The following is a 16,530-nucleotide window of genomic DNA, read 5'->3' on the forward strand; positions in this document are numbered from 1 at the left end:
CTGCGGATACTTGCATGGATCCCTTCCCTCCCTCCTTCACACCTCATCTCCAGTGCCAACTCCTCAGAAAGAACTTCCCTGACCACCCTCTTTAAATTGCAAGCTGTGTCCCCATCCCAGAGTTGTCCCATTGTCTTCTCTAGCTTGAGTTTTTTCTATCACTTATCAATCTAACATATCAGCGATCTCAATCCCTGACCTAAATCCTTGATCCTACAGTTTAGAATTCAGAATTTTTCAGATTTTCAAAAGGTTCTACGGTGTAAATACTATGCACTGAATAACACCCCTAGTTGGACCTGGGATAACATTCTAAGTCGAACACTTTATCTGCAGCAAAAGAATAGAATAGTCACATAAAGTTAAATAAAGAAAAGCTATAATAACCTATGTCAGTTCAGGTCAGGTTTTGCCACAAATGAGAAACAAATTTTGGTTTCCAGAACTTCTTGAAATTTGGAATTGTGGTTTTGTGTATAGCTTATTTATCTTGTTTATTGTCTCTCAGGTGTTAGAATGTGAGCTCCATGAGGGCAGGATTTTGTGTCTGTTCTGCTCACTGCTGCAGCCCCTGTGCCAAACTAAACAGCACCTGGCACTCGGCGGGGGGGGGGGGGTGCTCCATAGTGTTTGCTGAATGAATAAATGGATGGATGGATGAATAAACGAGAAAGAAAGGAAAGCAGACTCCCCTTTCCTAGTTTCTGGATGACTCCGTGCCCTGAATGGCCTGTCTGAAGTCCCTAAGAGCCACAGCGTGTGTAGGGGGGGAGGTGGTCTGTGGCTCCGTGTCCCTCCTACCTTCCCTGGTCTCTGCTGGGTCCTCAGGGATTGGTTCTCAGCAGAACCTCATAATCAGAACCCCTGCTCAAATCCATGTAGTCAGGGATTCAGCTTGGAGGTTCCTACAGCCTTCAGCATCCCCTTCTATTAGAACCCTTAGGGTCCCCTCACCCGATTCCCTGTGCCCTCTGCACCCTGGCCATGGTCAGAAACAGGCCAGCCGCCTGGGGAAGGCAGTCATTATGAGGCCCCTCACCGTGTGTTTGTGTGCCTTACATGCGGCTTGTAGGGCTGTTCGAATTTGACATGAAGAAACAAGGGCACAGAGAGGTTAATTAACTTTCCTGAGGCCACACAACCAGGAAATGCTGAGCCAGGATTTAAAGCCAAGTCACGGACCCCACAGCCCCATGCTGCCTCTCCACAATCGTCCTGTGACAATACACTCACACCCAGCCTCACTGACACCTAGACCCAAAATTAAAGTCCTCCACACCCTGCCACCTGGGGGAGGAAGGCAGGTGGCCAAACTTCTGTTACAAACAGGTCTTTATTAAAGATGAGGAGGGGGCAGGAAAAGGGGGCAGTGTCTCCCCTGCCCACTGCCTTTGGCTGCCTGGGGTGGGGAGCCCTCTTTGCTCCACCTGTGCCCCTATGATGGCACATGTGTACAAGGCTGAGGCATGGGGGGCAGTGTGAAGAACAGGGGTGGGTTCTAAGAAAAAAAAAACTCCTTCCCCACAGCCCTAATAAATAACAGAAGGGTTTGGGGTGACGTGGGCACAGGCAAGGAAGGATGCAGCACCCTAAACCCCAAAACCTCTGAACTGGGGCAAGCCCTGCATAAGTTGGGAGTTAGGAGGGACTGGGTGAGAGATTGCACATGAGGGAGGGGCTGAGAGAGGAAGGGGTACCCCAAGGACCCTGCCACGGGGGAGCCTGCCCCCCACCCTCCAGTTGGACTCTCTGATTCTGAGGAGAGAGGACCCGATGACAAAAGATGACCCCATCTCCCTCCTCTAGTTTGCACATGCTTAGACATGGGCGGTCCCCCACTGACTGGAATCATACCCACCCACCCTAGAAATTCTGAGAACCAAGGACTCCTATTCATTGTTCAGACGCTGAACACTGGCTAGAGTTGCCCTCTTGCCTGAGGATTCTAAGAAATGATGGGGAGGCTCCTATTGGCTGGAGTGAACTCCTTTTGGCCAGAATTCTGAGAACTGGGGGGCTCCCATTGGCTGGGCAATGGCCAGTGGAGTCAGGCTTTGGCCCTTAAAAGGGCAATCCTAGGAGGCAAGGACCCATCTCCCAATTATGCCCACTTGGATGTCCCAGAGGGCAAGAGAGGCAGGGGGGTCCCCTGGATGTCCTTCCAGCCATCCTCTGATGTCTGGGCCTGGCTGGTTTGGGGACAAGGGCTTTGGCACTCACACAGCACACGCACACACACGCGTGGCAGGGAAGAAATGGGGACTGGGCAGATTCTGGGTGGGTGTTGGGCCTCACAGCAGGTGGTCACGGCTGGCAAACAGGTAAGGGCTGAAGTTGTCCCGGTGGAAGGGGGAGGGATAGAGTCCACTAAGGGTGTACAGGTCCCGCAGCAGGGGTGTGGGCAGCAGCAGCTTCCGGCCACGGCCACCACCCCCGCCCGGCCCCCCAAGCCCAGGGGAGGAGGGCGAGGGGCCCTGGCTGGGGGTTGGTGCTGGCAGGGGCAGGGGCAGAGGCAAGGGTGTTGGCTCAGACCTCAATCGAGGGCGGGGCACACGGGGTGATGAACACATGGCTGGAGCCCTGGAGGACACGCAGCTGGGGATCAGGTGGCCACGGTGGGCGCAGTTCTGCGGCTCTAGGGATCAGAAGTCAGGGGGTTAGAAAGCTTGGGAGGGGTCATGAGAGCACAGGTGAGACCTCTGTGGCAGTGACCGCCATCTGGAAGTCCCCCCGTTTATCCTCCCACTCCCTCGACACTCACTGGATGGGGTGAGCCGTGCCGGTGTCGAATGCGGCCTGCAGGCCTCGGGTTCCTGAGACAAAGAGGCAGAGGGAAGGGGCTAGCGGCCCCCTGGGCCCCACTGGCCAGAGCCACAAGGGGCTCATCGGGCAGAGAGCCCAATGGAAAAGACAACAAGTTTTCAGGATTAACCATGTTCCCTTGGGAGGGTGGGAGGGAGGGAGGGAGGGAGGGAGGGAGGGAGGGAGGGGGGGGCCCGCCCTTGCATCCTGTGGGATGGTCCCCCCAGGACCTAGGTCCACAGAGATGAGTGATCCCTCTACCTCTCCATGGCCCTGAGACCCCCACTGCCGGCCTGACTTCCTGCCTCCTTTGTCCTCCTCCACCCACCACCCTCTCCAGCCGGGAGCAGCCCCCGGCCCCCCTTACCTGGGCCACACTTAACTTTTCGAGGCGGCTGTCCATGGTGGGGGCTTGGCCCAAGTCCTCCCAAGGGGAGAGCCTTCGGCCAGAGGGTGGCCGGCTCTGGAAGTTGTGCACGACACAGGTGACCTGTGACAGAGGGAGGGGGCATGCTGAGGCCTGAGGCCAATAAGGTAAATTACCATCCCCATTTTTCAGATAAGGATACTGAGGCTCAGGATTTCAAAAACACCTAACACTTTTATGGTGCTTACTATGTGCCAAACACTGCTCTTTCCACTTTACTAAGAGATAGGTACTATTATTACTTATTCCACACGGGGAGGCAAGTAAGGCCGAGTTGTGTAAGAGGATCTGATCCTGTCCTTATTTAAACCTTTGGTATTTTGGACATTATGGGGTTTTGCATTAATTTTGATTTTTAAAAATGTTTCATTAAAATATTATTTATCTGCTTTACTGAGTGTTTTGGCTCCTTAAATTTTGTGCTCAAAGCGAGTGCCTCACTCGCCTTACCTCGGTCCCAGTCCCGTTATCCCAGTTCACAGATGAGAATGTCCAAGCTAGGTAAGGTTAAGGGACTCGCCCAAGGTACAGAGTCCACACCCTTCACCATCATGCAGTCCTGCCTCTTGGGTCAGGGATGGATGGCAAGGGGGCTCACCAGAAAGGTGGCGATCGCCGCCCCTGTCAGGAAGCCGGCCAGCACGTCAGACCAGTGGTTGCGGTACTCAGCCACGCGGACCACGCCCACCAGGAAGGCGGGGCACAGCAGGGCCAGGCAGAGTGAGGGTTTGACCAGGCGGGAGCCCTTCACGCGGAACACGAGCGTCACGTACATCTGCAGGAGCCGGATGGGTCAGAGGAGACATGGCAGCAGCAGTTCCCAAACCCAAGCGGACATTGCATTCAGGGATAGGGGGTGTGGCCAGAATCCTGAGAAGCCGCAATGGGACTGGAGGCACCGGCCAGGGGCTCCAGGGAACAGAGCCCGGGGGACAGGAGTTCAGGGGATGGAGTCATGGACCCCCAGTGGGCCTTTGCAGGGATGGGGGTGTGTGTGGCCTGAACACCAAAGAGCAGTGGATAGGGTCTGGGGCCCAGGTCTCTGGGGGACCTGGGCCCCAGGTCCAGGTGGGATGGGGAAGAATGCTTGCTGGCTTAGGGTGTGGCCACAAAGTCAGAGGGTGGAGTCAGGGCTCAAGTGACAGGTCCAGGAGCTCCAGGAGGTGGAGTCCCCAAACTCCTGGGGACCACTGACAGGGTTAGAAGCACAGTCCCCAATGCCAGAAAAAGGAATCAAAGCAACAGAGGGTGCGACCAAGGAAAGACAGGGGACAGAGTCAGGAAGTTCCAGTGAAGTCGAGTCAGGAGCGCGGCCAGGCCAATAAAGGGCGAAGACAAACTGGAGGGCAAGGGCTCCAGCGGATGGAGTGGAAAGCCCATTACCGAGTCACCCAGCCAATATCCAGGACCTGTAGCATGGCGGAGACTTGGCTAGGCTTCAGGGTGCTGAGCCAATAGCCTCCTTTGGGTGTGGCATTAGTGGGCCAGGAGGCGTGGCCAGACACCAAGGGGGCGTGGCCAGGGTCCAAGGGGAGGAGTGGGAGCCTCCGCCCTAGGGACGGTGTCACAGTGATGCGTGGCCTCACTCGGGGAAGGATTGGAGGCTCCAGCCCAGACGGTCTCCTGCCCGCTGGCCGCCCCCCTACTGCCGTGCCCCCGTTTCGGGGCTCACCGCTGTGTAGGCGACGGCATAGGCGCAAAGGGCAGCGTCCTTGCAGGGGAAAGCGCGGCGCGCAGCGGCCACAAGGCTGGGGCTGCCAGCACAGGCACCCTGGTCAGTGACGAAACGGTCGGGCCCTGGCCGGTCTGGTGAGGGTGGCGGGCAGCCCAGGGCCGTGTAGTTGGGGCGGCACACGGACAGGAAGTGCGGCGTCGGGTTGCCGGTCACCACCTGCCCTGCGTTGGCGAAGATGGTCGTGGTGAAGAGGCCGAAAGAGTAGACCCCTGGGGTGGGGTAGGAAAGGGGGTTCATGCCAGGGCCCAGCAGCCATCCTCCTGTGAGCCCCCTTACGGCTCATATAGGCCCCTGTCTCCTTGTTCCTGTGACTGACATTAAAGCATAGCTGGGACTCCCCCTAACACCATACCCCATAATAATTGGGCCATGTTCCTCTTCCCTTGGGACCACCATGATGGCATTCTGGGCCTCTGGCCTCTGGCCCTCTGGGATTACCAATACGCCAGGAGTGGGCCCTCCTCTGGAATCCATTATAGCTGGGCTGGGACCCCTCAACAGCATTACATCAGGATTGGGCCCATGCCAGGGACCTCCTAGGACCACCATGATGGCATTTCTGGGGCTCCCATACCTGCCCCTGGACTCGCTATTACTGAGCTGATCACTTTTCTCCTGGAGCATCACTCAGCCAGGGCTGGATCTCCAGCCCTCTGCCACAGGGACCACCATTTTGGATGAGCTCTGCCCTACCCCAAGGCCACCAACTGTGGCTAGGACCATATTCAAAGCGCAGCCAGCGTTCTCATCTCCCTGCCCCCAGGGCCCCCTGGTGTCTGTCCTGTGCTTTTTCTGCCTGAGACTCTCCTTGTGGCAATTTAGGGCCCTCCTCTTATAGTTGTCATCATGGTTGGCTTAGGCCCCACCCATGTCTCTAGAACCTCCACCATGACTGACCTCAGCCCACATCCCTCTTGCCCCATGAAGTCACCATCATGGCAATTCTAGGCCTTCCCCCCCTGGAATTCTTATTATATCTGAGCCTGGCCCATAGCCCTTTTGCATGGCTGACCCCTGACCGAGTCACTCACCCAGGAAGCGGACCAGCCTCCGCAGCGGGGGGCTGAAGCGGCAGCAGGCCCCGGACACGATGGTGCTCTCCCCAGTGACTGGGATGGCTGACGGTGGTGCAGGGAAAAAGGCACGTGCCAGCTCCCCAAGCAGGATCTGTGGGCAAGACCGAGGCGTGGTCTTCCTGGCCTTCAAGCCCAGCCCTCCACCCATCTCCACCTGGCCCTCCTGCCTCCTGGAAGGCCCTTCCCACAGTCTGAGCCAGGTTACCCCCAGTCTCACCGTGAGGGTGGGCCCAGCGGTGACCAGGGCGTAGATGAGGGCTGGGGGTGCTCTGCTGGCAGCCTCAGGCCCTGGGTAGGGCTTGGCATAGGTACTGTCATAGCAGAAGAAGCCCTGGGTGTGCACGGGGAAGGTGTCCGTGAACTCCAGGCGGTAAGCAAGCAGGACCACGATGCCCAGCAGCACCGACTGCCGCCCAGCCAGGGTGGGAGAGAGACAGAGTAAGAACAGAGAGGGTCAGGCCTGAGCTGGGCCACGGAGATGGAGACACAGAGATGGAGACAGAGACAAGGGGGAGAGATAGAGAGAGAGATGAAGAGGAGAGAGGAGATGGGACTGGGAAGAGGGAGAGAGGACAGGGCCAGAACTCAGAGAGAGAGAGAGATAGTGGGTAGTGGAGGAACAGACCAACAGAGAAAGAAAGAATACTACTGATAGAAATACTAGAGTTACCACAGGTGTAACTCTTATTGTGGGCAGGGCGGCATACTAAACCTCTTCCATGAATTAATCCATTTTACTTTCATAACAGCCCTAGGAGAGAGGGACTCTAATTATGCCCATTTGACAGATGAGGAAACTGAGGCTTGGGAGGGTATGTGAGGTGCCCAGAGTCCCACAGTAAGGATGGGCAGAGCTGGGTTGAACCCCGGATTGCCACTTCCAAAGGTGCCTCCTCCCCTTGAGGGTCTGGGCAGGGGAGGTACTGTGCTCCTCACCTCCACGAAGACAAAGCAGGGAATGATGGAGAAACTCCTCTTCAGCTGAGGTCTCCCTCCCGCCATGGTGAAGGCTGGGCCTGTGGAGGAGGGGAGGGAGTGGCACTGCCAGGGTGGGGCCTAAGGGGAGGCTCATGTCACCTGCTTGTGGAGTCTTCTGGCCACAACCTGGCCCCCATCCCTGGCCCCTCAGACTACAGCCAAGGAGCCCTGGCTCCGCCCCCTGAGTCTTCTGGACACGCCTCCGCATATGCAGGTCTTGCCCTGCCCCTGCCCATTGGAGGCACCAGCCTCCCCTGACACAACCTGCTCAGCTCAGCCTCTGCTGGGGTCCCCACAGATTGTATAGTGGTCTTCTCCCCACACAGCCTACACAGGAGATTCTGACCCCATACCTTTTAGGAGGGCCTGGCCTCCTTAGCATGTGGGACCCATGCCCTTGGCCTTTAGCAGAGACTTCTCCAGCTAATGCGGACCCCTCCCCCACAAAGAAGGGTCCTCACCCCCACTAGTTTTTAGGAGACCCCATACTCTTTCCCCACATGCTTTACAGGAGGCCCCATGTTCCCTGTCACCCACCCCCACCAAGCCCCTCTCCCTATACCACTTCCCTCATGGCCCTCAGGGGCCTCCCTCTCCTGTCCCCATGGGCTGTGCCTGACTGGTTTGGGCTGATGGCCAGGCCCTCCTTCTCTCCCAGCTGCCTCTCCCTCTCTCCCTCCTTCCCCTTCCTCCCAGCCCGTCTGCCTCCCTGTATCACGAGAGGGCTATCTCCTCCTCAACGTGCTCTCCCCTCCCCCCAGTCTAACCTCAGTCCCCAGCACCTGCTTGACCCATTCTCCCAGCCTAACCTCACCTGTGAAAGGGCCCTATGACTTCCTGCAGGCCGCTGCCACGCCCACAGACTCACAGCCACTCCTGGCGGCCAGCAGGGCAGGGATGGTCACCCCCATTGCACAGATTTGGAAACTGAGGCCCAGGCAGGTAAGGGTAGGCACTCTGGGTCCAGTGCCCCATCCACGTGGCTTGCTCTGCAATGTGACATGTGGGGGTGAGGGTCACCAGAGAGCCCAGATGCCCAAGATGCCCACCTAGCCACGGCCCCCTCACCTTCTTAGAGACACAAACACACACCGGCACCCCCAGAGTACACAAGTCAGCCAGAGCTTCCATCCCAAACACCACACACACACACTCATTCATCCCACCAACGAGGATCAAGGGCCTGCTGGGTTCCAGGCCCTGTGCTGGGTGCCAGCCTTGTGGTGAACAAGACACGCTCGCTCATTCAGAAAGGTGCCCAACACCCACTACACACATAACTGCACACACACAGCACAGTGTGCACACGGCCTGTCACAGACACCCACACAGATCAAACAAATCCCCCCCACACACGGTCACTGGGACACAACAGGAGGTCCTTCACACACCTCACAGCCCCACACACAGCCCTCACTCCACCACCATCAGGGACAGACTCGAGGCTACCAACACACTTAAGAGCCACATCAAAGAAAGAGTCACCACACACAGTGGGAGGGGGGGTCACAGAACTGGTCACAGCGTCACACCCCCAATTACAAGGCACAGGATGACACACATTAACAGTCTCTCGTCCACACTGACAGTCCTAGGAGCCCCCTGTGCCATCCACAACCGCAGCCACATGGCCACACGAGGGCACAGACATGGACCATGGCACAGACTCACACACAGAGCCACACAGGAAAGGCACATGATCACAGCCACACACTGGAACACGATAACGGCCCCCCCCCACCATCAGAAGGAACACACAACAGCAGCCACACAATGACAGTCACATGCACACAACCATACAGACACCGAGCCAGCCACACAATCACTGTGACAGCAGTCACACGGCCACTCAAAGGCGACCCCAACAACACAGCCACCACACACTCACCATCAGAGTGATACCCACGGCGACAGCCGCAAATGACAGCCACAGGAGACACAGTCACAGAGACACCACACAGACACCCCTGAAGCCACACAATCACTCATACAGCCACACACTGACACGTAACGACAACCACACAATCACCGTCAGCCTCACCGGGGTCCCCTCCCCACCTTCCCCTCCCCCAGCCCGGTCCCCAAGCCTCAGCTCGCAGCCTCCCCTCCCCCTCCCCGCGCTGGACCCGCAGGGGACCCGACCCACGGGAACCGAACCCTGGCCAGACAGACCGAGGGTCGGAAGCAGGCGAGAAGGGGTACAGGGGGCTCCCCAAGGGGCTCCCCAAGGCCCTCCCCCTCACCGGGTCTAGACTGCCGCCGCCTGAGCCCCGGCTCCACCTAGACGGCCCCGGCGCGGCGGGACTGACAGACAGACTGCCGGCCAGCGAGCGAACGCAGAGATGGAGACGCCGTCGGCCGGCCGGGCCGCGCCGCGCCGCGCCGCGCCGCGCAGACTCCGCGGCGGGGAGAGGGGTGGGGCCTCCGGGAGCATTATTTGCATAACCCGTGAGGCGGGGCCTCGCGGAGTCTCATTAGCGTGATCCGGGGCGGGGCCTCTGTTGCTCTTTGGGGCAGGGCGTTTTAGAATAGATTCGGGAGGGAAGGAAGGCTGGAGGTTGAGAGGGAGGACCCTGGTGGGTGCTGAGAGGAAGAGGAGGGTGGGGTGTCAGAGCGTGACCCCGGGCCGAAACCCTGGGCGGAAATGAGAATGATCCCCTCACACACACCCTGGAGTGCTGCTCAACCCCCCTCACCCCTGAGGCTCCAGGCCCTAGGGTGGCCCCCTGAGGATATGGCGAGGCCATCAAAGGAGTTCTGCAGCAGGTGCACAGCGGACCTGGGGGGAGAGGGGGATCTAGGGGCCCCGGGGGACTCTGGACTGCTCAGAGCTGGGGCAGGGAGGCCATGGTGGGGGCAGGGGCGGAGATGAGTCCTGGGAGGAGAGGGACTCAGGTGGGTTCCAGGTTCTGGTGGTCGCTGCTTGATCTTATTAGGAGGAATGCAGGGCAGATGAGGGTCAGGGGCCTCAATTTCCCCATTTGGGCAGTAGGGACAGCAGACCAGATCGCCAAGGGCCTATCTGGCCACTCGTATCTGGACAGACTTACCCCTGACCTTGTCATATACTAAATCCAGCCTCACCCTGTCCCCTGACCCTAGGCCCACATATCCCGAACAGTCCCTGGGGTCTCCACACCCTCCCCAAGACTGGGTAGTAAACTATGGGGGTCACTCTCAGGCGCAGGAAGCAGCAGGAGCAGCAGTCCACAGGTGGAGGAGGGTCTCAGCTAGTTTATTTTCTCTCTGGAGGGGTCTTCAGGGAGAGCAGTCCCAGCTGCTCAGGCTGTGGAGAAAGAGGGTGGGTCAGAGGCTGGCCTGGTCCAGGGGACCCCAGGGCTGGAGGTCAGGGCGCAGATGCCCAGGCTGGGAGTTGGAAGGGCCTGTACTTTGGGATTCCAGGGCAGGCCAGGAGGGGAAGGGTAGGTTGGGGTAGGGGAGGATCCACACCAGGTGGGAAGGAGCAGCTCTTGCTGAGTGGTGGCTGGGAAGGGTCCTGGTCTGAGTCCGAGTCCGAGTCCCAGGAGGGGAGTGGAGGGCTCAGGCATCGGTGCCCCTTATAGCCTGCAGGAGGGACAGGTGCAATTCTGGCACAAACCCTGAATGTGACCCTCGAGTGGCCTTTGAATATGGGCCCAGTGCCCTTGATATTATGTGATCCTTGATTATGTCCCTTGAATGTGACCCAACATGACACCAAAGTATGACCTCGATGACACCTGAATTTTACCCCACTGACCCTTAAAAAAGATCAAAGTGACCCTGAGTGACCCCTGGATGAAACCTCCAAGGACTCTTTAATGTTACCCCAGAACATTATTTAATGTGACCCCAGAGTAAGACCCAACAGACCCAACCACCCCCAAATATGGCCTCTGAACATGACCTCCATGTGTGAAGCTGGAGAATGAACCTCCCCCAACCCTGGAGTGCTGCTCAGCCCCACTCACCCCTGAGGCTCGCAGCCCTGGGGCGGCCCCCTGAGTATCTGGCGAGGCCACCAAAGGAGTTCTGTAGCAGGTGCACAGCGGACCTGTGGGGAGATGGGGATCTGGGGGCCCCGGGGGACTCTGGACTGCTCAGAGCTGGGGCAGGGAGGCCATGGTGGGGGCAGGGGCGGAGATGAGTCCTGGGAGGAGAGGGACTCAGGTGGGTTCCAGGTTCTGGTGGTCACTGCTTGATCTGATTGGGAGGAGCACAGGGCAGATGAGGGTCAGGGGTCAGAGGTTAGAGTGGGAGCTGGGCATCACCATATGTCACCCAGCTCCTTCTGGAGGTCATCCCTCCAGGAGCCACTGCCTCTTGGTGGCAACTTCTCAGTCTCTGGCCATTTGGATGTCTCATACCCCTGCTGCTTCATTTTGGTCAGGACCTGAGGCCGGGGGAGATGGGAGGATAATAATAATAATGATGATGATGGTGAAACGTGGAATATAGCATTTATCACATTCCAGGCTGCCTTCAAAGTGCTTATCACTCAGTTAATGCAGCTACTTGGTCAGGTAGGGCTGTGTTGTTACACCCATTATTCAGATGAGGAAACTGAGGCCCAGAGAGGGGAAGTGACTTGCCCACAGTCACACAGCAGTAAGTAGCAGAGCTGAGATTTGAACCCAGGCCTTCTGGCTCCAGTCTGATGGTGGAGGCCGGCAGAGATCCCCATAACCCCAACTCACGCAAGGTCCTCGTGCTCTCTGCTCACCTTGCGGCACTTCACCTGTGTCTTTTGCAACTTCTGGATGTTCACCAGGTTCTCCGTGATCTCCTCTTCCTGCGCCTCTGTAGGGGGAGGGGACTCAGGTGGGCCAGAGCTGCAGAAGGACCCCCCGCCCTCCTGGTCATGGGCTTTGGGCACTCACGGAGCTTTTGATAAATGAAGGTCACCTCCTCCCGCACCAGCTCCAGCTCCTCCCACAAGAACTTCTTGCTGAGGGGACAGTGCAGCCTCTGGCCTCCCATTTCCTGACCTCCTGGCTTCCCATTTGCCCACCTGCCTCCCCAAAGCCTCCTCCACCTCCCATGTTTCTATCTGTTCAACTACCATCCCCCAGGCTCTGTCCCCTCCTCACACCTGCCTACCCACCTGTCCGCTCCTACTACTATTCCCCCACCTCCTTCCCCTCCCTAGCCCTGTGTCCTCTCCTTCTGACCTCCAGCCTCCCATTCCCTCAGCCCCCCATTGCCTGGCTTCCAGCTTCCCACCTTCTGTCCCCCCCAGACCTCCAATACCGCCAGCCTCTGCCCCCCTCGACCTCCTCTACCCTCCAGCTTCCCATGCCACCCCCGCCAGCTTTCTGATCCTCCAGCCTCCCTTTCCGTCCCACCTCCTGCCTCCCCTATTTCTGGCCTCCCAGTCTCCCACACACCCCCACTGCCTCCTGCCTCCCCCATCCCCTCCTCTTGTCCCCCAAGACTTCCAAGGCCCCCCAGACTCCCTTACTCAGGCCCCTCCCATTTCCCCCATCCCACCTGTGGTTCCCTCTCCCTGGCCTCCCTTCCCTCCCGCAGCCTCCCTCCTGGCAATACCCACCTGTCCCGGATCTCCTGCGCCAACAGCTGTAGAGAGCGGGTGGTACGGGCCCGCTGCACCTCCTCGTTGTCATGCAGGGTCTTCTGCAGCCCCTGCAGGCCTTTAGCCAGGGCCTCATATAGCTCCTGCCGTCCCTCCTCCACGTCCCACTTGTTTCTCTCCTTGTCTGCCTGGCGGCTCGTGGGGCCCAGCACCTCTACAGAGATGGTGGGACCTTGGCTGAGCCCCACCCACACCCTGAGCCCAGCTTTGAACCCAGCTTGCTCTCACCCTGACCAGACTCTGGTCCTGAACCCAGACTCATCCAACTTCTCTCACCCTGGCCTGACTCAGCTGACCCTGATAGGAGCAGCCTCCAGCCTTACCTTGACCTTTGGCCAGTTCTCACCTTCAAGCTGTTGGATCTTGATTTGCTGCAGGCAGCTCTCCTTCTCCAACATGGTCACTGAGTGGTTTAGGAACTCGAAAGCCTGGAGGAAGAGGCCAGGCCTGGGGGTGAGAGCAGGGGTGGAGTGGGGGGGGGCGGGGGGAACAGTTGCTGGGGGCGGGGCTGAGGTGGCTCACCTTGGTCTGGGCCTGTAGCTGATACCTGAGTGACTCCAGTTCACATCTCAGAAGCTTCTGGGATTCGGGAATCATCACACTGGACTTAACTGTGAGCAGAGGTGAGGGTCAGCCGAGGCTGGGAGGGGTGGGGGCAGGGGCAAGGTCAGGGCAGAGGTCAGTAGAGGCTCAGGGTCTGGTTGAGGGGGGACAGGGCAAGAAGCTGGGGTAGGCTGAGGCAGAGGTAGAGGCAGGAGTAGGGGTCAAGGTCAGGGACAGGGATGGTGGGCAAGGTCAGGGGCAAGAGTCAGCTGACAATGGGGCAGGGATGAGTGGGCAGCAACGGTGGGGGTCCACTGAGGCTGGGGCAGAGGGTGGAAGTAGGAACTGGCAGGTCTCCCACCCACAGTCTTGTTGAGCGGGAAGGTTCTCACCTTTGGTTTTGGAAGAGCTGGTCTCCAAGGGCTTCTATGAAAGGTGGGCATGAGAGCAATAATAATTTATCCCTGGTCTGCCTCCTTGCTCACCCCAACCCAGTGTATGGGGGCCAGGCATGATTTGGGTCTGCTGAGTTCTGGGTGTCCTAGACCCCCAAGTGCAGGCAAAGCTGCCTCCAGGCATATGCATGCACCCCACCGCCATCCCCACCCCCACTTCTGCCCCAGCCTGAACGCGCTCAGAAGTGCATTTGTGTGGCAGGCCCATGGGCTGCCCCTGAGAGCATGCGCCTTCAGAGCCGTGTCTCTGGTTGCGCTCAGGTAATGGCCCTCCTCCTTAGGGGCATCAACAATGTCTGCAAGGAGCACCAGTAGCCACTGACGCACAACCACACATGGTCATCAAAACACGACCACAGACACGCAGCCTCAGACACAGCCGTGCACACTAAGTCATAAGACCCAGGGCATGTATTCATGCCCATCTCAGACACACAACCACAGACACACAGGCAGTCACATCCAGAGACAATCACAGACAGGACCTCATTAAGACACACAATCGCACATCCGTTCCATTCATTCAAGACATTTTTAGTGCAGGCCTCCTGAGCACTGGGCGCTGTTCGGGGTGCTGAAGACAGAGGGTGTGAGGGGTCTCGAGGAGGACTCTCTGCCCCCACAGCTCCCTCCCTAAGCCCTGCAGCGGTAGATAGCGGTGCGGCAGGAAGGGGTTTCCCGGGTGGGGATGACCTTAGAGTTGCTGTGATGCCTCTTTGGAGGGTCCTGGTCATTACAGTGCTCCTGTGAGTCTGAGTTGGGGAGGGACCCATGCGACTGAGGCCCCGAGTCTCTCGCTGGCCTCCAGGTTCCAATTGTCACTGTGTTTTCGGGTGCAGCCAGCTGCAAGGTCTCTGGCTCTGGGGTCCTGGACCAGTGAAATGTATATTCCAAGGTCTTTTCTGAGGAAGGGCCTGGAAGGGCCTGGGTCTTTTCTGAGGAAGAGCACTCCAGCCCCTCTTGCTCCCCAGCCCCAGGGCAGCCCCTCAGCGAACCGCAGCACTTGTCACACTTCTCATCAGCAGGCAAACACACGTTGGAGGGTGGCGGAGGTGAGCAGTAGCAAGGCACAGAGTAGTCAGGGTCCAGGGGTAGGCCGGCCAGAAGAGGGTTGCTTTGAGTAGGGGGGACAGAGGGCTGCACTGAGACCAGCTCCCAGGTCCTGACACTCTCACGCCCTCTCTGACACCCCAGAGAGGCCTCAGCCCTGAACACAGGCCTCTTATTTATGATAGGAGCCAAAGCTGGGTGAAAGATGATCCCAGCCCCGGGGGTTAGGATGGGCAGTGAGAAAGACCTAGAAGATCCCACAGGAGTCAGTGAGGTCTGAGACGAGCCTAAAAGAAAAAAAAGATCTTAACATTGGGCCTTAAAGGAAGGACATCCCTGGCAGGAAACAGCGTGTGCAAAAACTTGGAAGTCTGGAACCAGGTGCTCTTTGCGGGTCAAGTCAGGGTGGCTGGAGGCAGGGTCCAGAAGGAAGCAGCAGGAGGTTAGCAGGGCGGTTCAAGCAAGGCAGGGCAAGCCAAGACGGGGAGTTGGGAACTGGCTCCCCAAGTAAATGGGAGACATAGAATGTGAGCAGGAGAGGCAGAGCATATCTATTTAATAAATGTTAGCTGAATGGGGTCCCAGGCCTGCACTAGGTGAGGCTGGAAACAGGAAAGAACTCACTTCTGGGTCTCACATCCACACCCCCAGCCCTTCCAGTGTAGTCAGGGCTGGCACAGCTGGAGAAACCTGGGGGAGGTCTGTCTGGAAAAACTTCCAGGTGAAGGGCAACTTGCCATGGGTCACACTCAGCCAGAAAGGCCACAGTATACGCCTTTCTCTTCTTTTGTCCTTGCTGGGCCCTCTGGTATCTTTCCCCTAACCCAGTCCTCCTGGAAGACTCCTATATACCCTTCAAAACCCTACTCAGCATTGCCTCTGTAAAATCTTCCTTAATCCCTTTTTAAGCTCATATTTTCTGAGCATCTTGCTGAGTGCTGAGCACCACCCTAAGCCCTCACTGGGTGTTCACACCCACCCTGTGATGTAGGAGTTATTATTCTGCCTGAACTGTTCTAAGCTACCACTTCAAAAGTCACTGCCTCAGGGAGGTCCTCACTTCCAGAGGCAGTACAGCATGATGATTAAGCAAGGAGACCCTCCAGTTAGATGGCCCAGGTTCAAATCCTAGCTTTGCCCCTTCCCAGCTGTGCGATGTTGGAGGAGTTACTAAACCTGTCCGTCCCCATTGTCCCCAACTATAAAAATGGGATGTCATACTATCCACCTTACTGGGTTGTTGTGATTAAGTAAATTAATCCATGCCAGTGCCTGATATACAGTAGTGGGGAGCTCAGTGTCTGTCCTTGAACATCACACTGAGGACTTGGTACTTGGGAATCATAGGAGCCCTGGGAGACTTGGAGGGGGAAAGGCAAGATGCATTTCTGAGTGGCAGTTGCAGGCAGGCCCCCAGTCGAGCCCCCCCTCCCCCTCCCACATCACCTGTTTTCCCTCAGTCCTTCCCGATAGAATTCTTGGAGGAACGGAGCGGGGTCATTTGCCTGGGCCCCGCCCGCCGGGGCCTTGAATCCTGCGCCCCGCCCGCCGGGACCTTAAATCCTGCGCTCGCCAGGCTCCCGACCCCCTTCCACCTCCACCTACCACATACCACCTGCTCCTGCTCTCCCATCAGGGACCGCGAATCCAGCCCCCAGATGTGACGCTGAAATTTGATCCCGTGGAGACACCATCCTATTAAAACGCGCGGAGCCCAAAGGTAGAGTCACAGAGAGGGGTGTGGCTGACATTTTAGCTCCGCCCCCGCCGATGCAGCCGAAGACCTCATTGGCGCCTTTCCGCTTCCGCAGATCTTAGGAGCCGCGGTGTAATTGGGTGAAATCCCGAGGAGTGGACGGGATTCCAGGCTGGTTTCCGTTCATCGATTAGTC

The 16,530-nt window shown here is 58.0% G+C and overlaps 2 protein-coding genes across 15 annotated transcripts; both read right to left on the reverse strand.

Moving 5' to 3' along the window:
• Positions 1-1,332: 1,332 nt before the first annotated feature.
• Positions 1,333-7,919, reverse strand: PLPPR2 (phospholipid phosphatase related 2). 6 transcript variants are annotated; one of them, XM_061190437.1, is made up of 9 exons: positions 7,833-7,919; positions 6,977-7,056; positions 6,258-6,371; positions 5,996-6,131; positions 4,902-5,173; positions 3,828-4,004; positions 3,170-3,292; positions 2,762-2,813; positions 1,333-2,635 (listed from the first exon to the last, which is right to left on the reverse strand). In XM_061190437.1, exons 2-9 carry the CDS (start codon positions 7,040-7,042, stop codon positions 2,292-2,294), a joined length of 1,284 nt encoding a protein of 427 aa, XP_061046420.1. In that variant the 5' UTR covers positions 7,043-7,056; positions 7,833-7,919; the 3' UTR covers positions 1,333-2,291. The 6 variants fall into 6 exon arrangements, with proteins under 6 accessions (XP_061046420.1, XP_061046418.1, XP_061046421.1 ...); XM_061190435.1 differs by having other exon boundaries at positions 6,258-6,446; XM_061190440.1 differs by having other exon boundaries at positions 2,531-2,635; positions 3,186-3,292.
• Positions 7,920-7,923: 4 nt separating this feature from the next.
• Positions 7,924-16,352, reverse strand: CCDC159 (coiled-coil domain containing 159). 9 transcript variants are annotated; one of them, XM_061190428.1, is made up of 12 exons: positions 16,251-16,352; positions 14,282-14,925; positions 13,526-13,559; positions 13,113-13,201; positions 12,937-13,018; positions 12,549-12,648; positions 11,878-11,945; positions 11,721-11,797; positions 11,269-11,390; positions 9,715-9,797; positions 9,262-9,601; positions 7,924-8,007 (listed from the first exon to the last, which is right to left on the reverse strand). In XM_061190428.1, the coding sequence occupies exons 1-11, from the start codon at positions 16,330-16,332 to the stop codon at positions 9,267-9,269; spliced, it is 1,716 nt and encodes a 571-aa protein (XP_061046411.1). In that variant the 5' UTR covers positions 16,333-16,352; the 3' UTR covers positions 7,924-8,007; positions 9,262-9,266. The 9 variants fall into 9 exon arrangements, with proteins under 9 accessions (XP_061046411.1, XP_061046409.1, XP_061046414.1 ...); XM_061190426.1 differs by having other exon boundaries at positions 12,549-12,744; XM_061190431.1 differs by having other exon boundaries at positions 12,549-12,744; positions 14,282-14,456; positions 16,244-16,352.
• Positions 16,353-16,530: the final 178 nt, after the last annotated feature.

This window comes from Eubalaena glacialis, chromosome 4 (genome assembly GCF_028564815.1).
Source record: "Eubalaena glacialis isolate mEubGla1 chromosome 4, mEubGla1.1.hap2.+ XY, whole genome shotgun sequence".
Taxonomy (NCBI): domain Eukaryota; kingdom Metazoa; phylum Chordata; class Mammalia; order Artiodactyla; family Balaenidae; genus Eubalaena; species Eubalaena glacialis.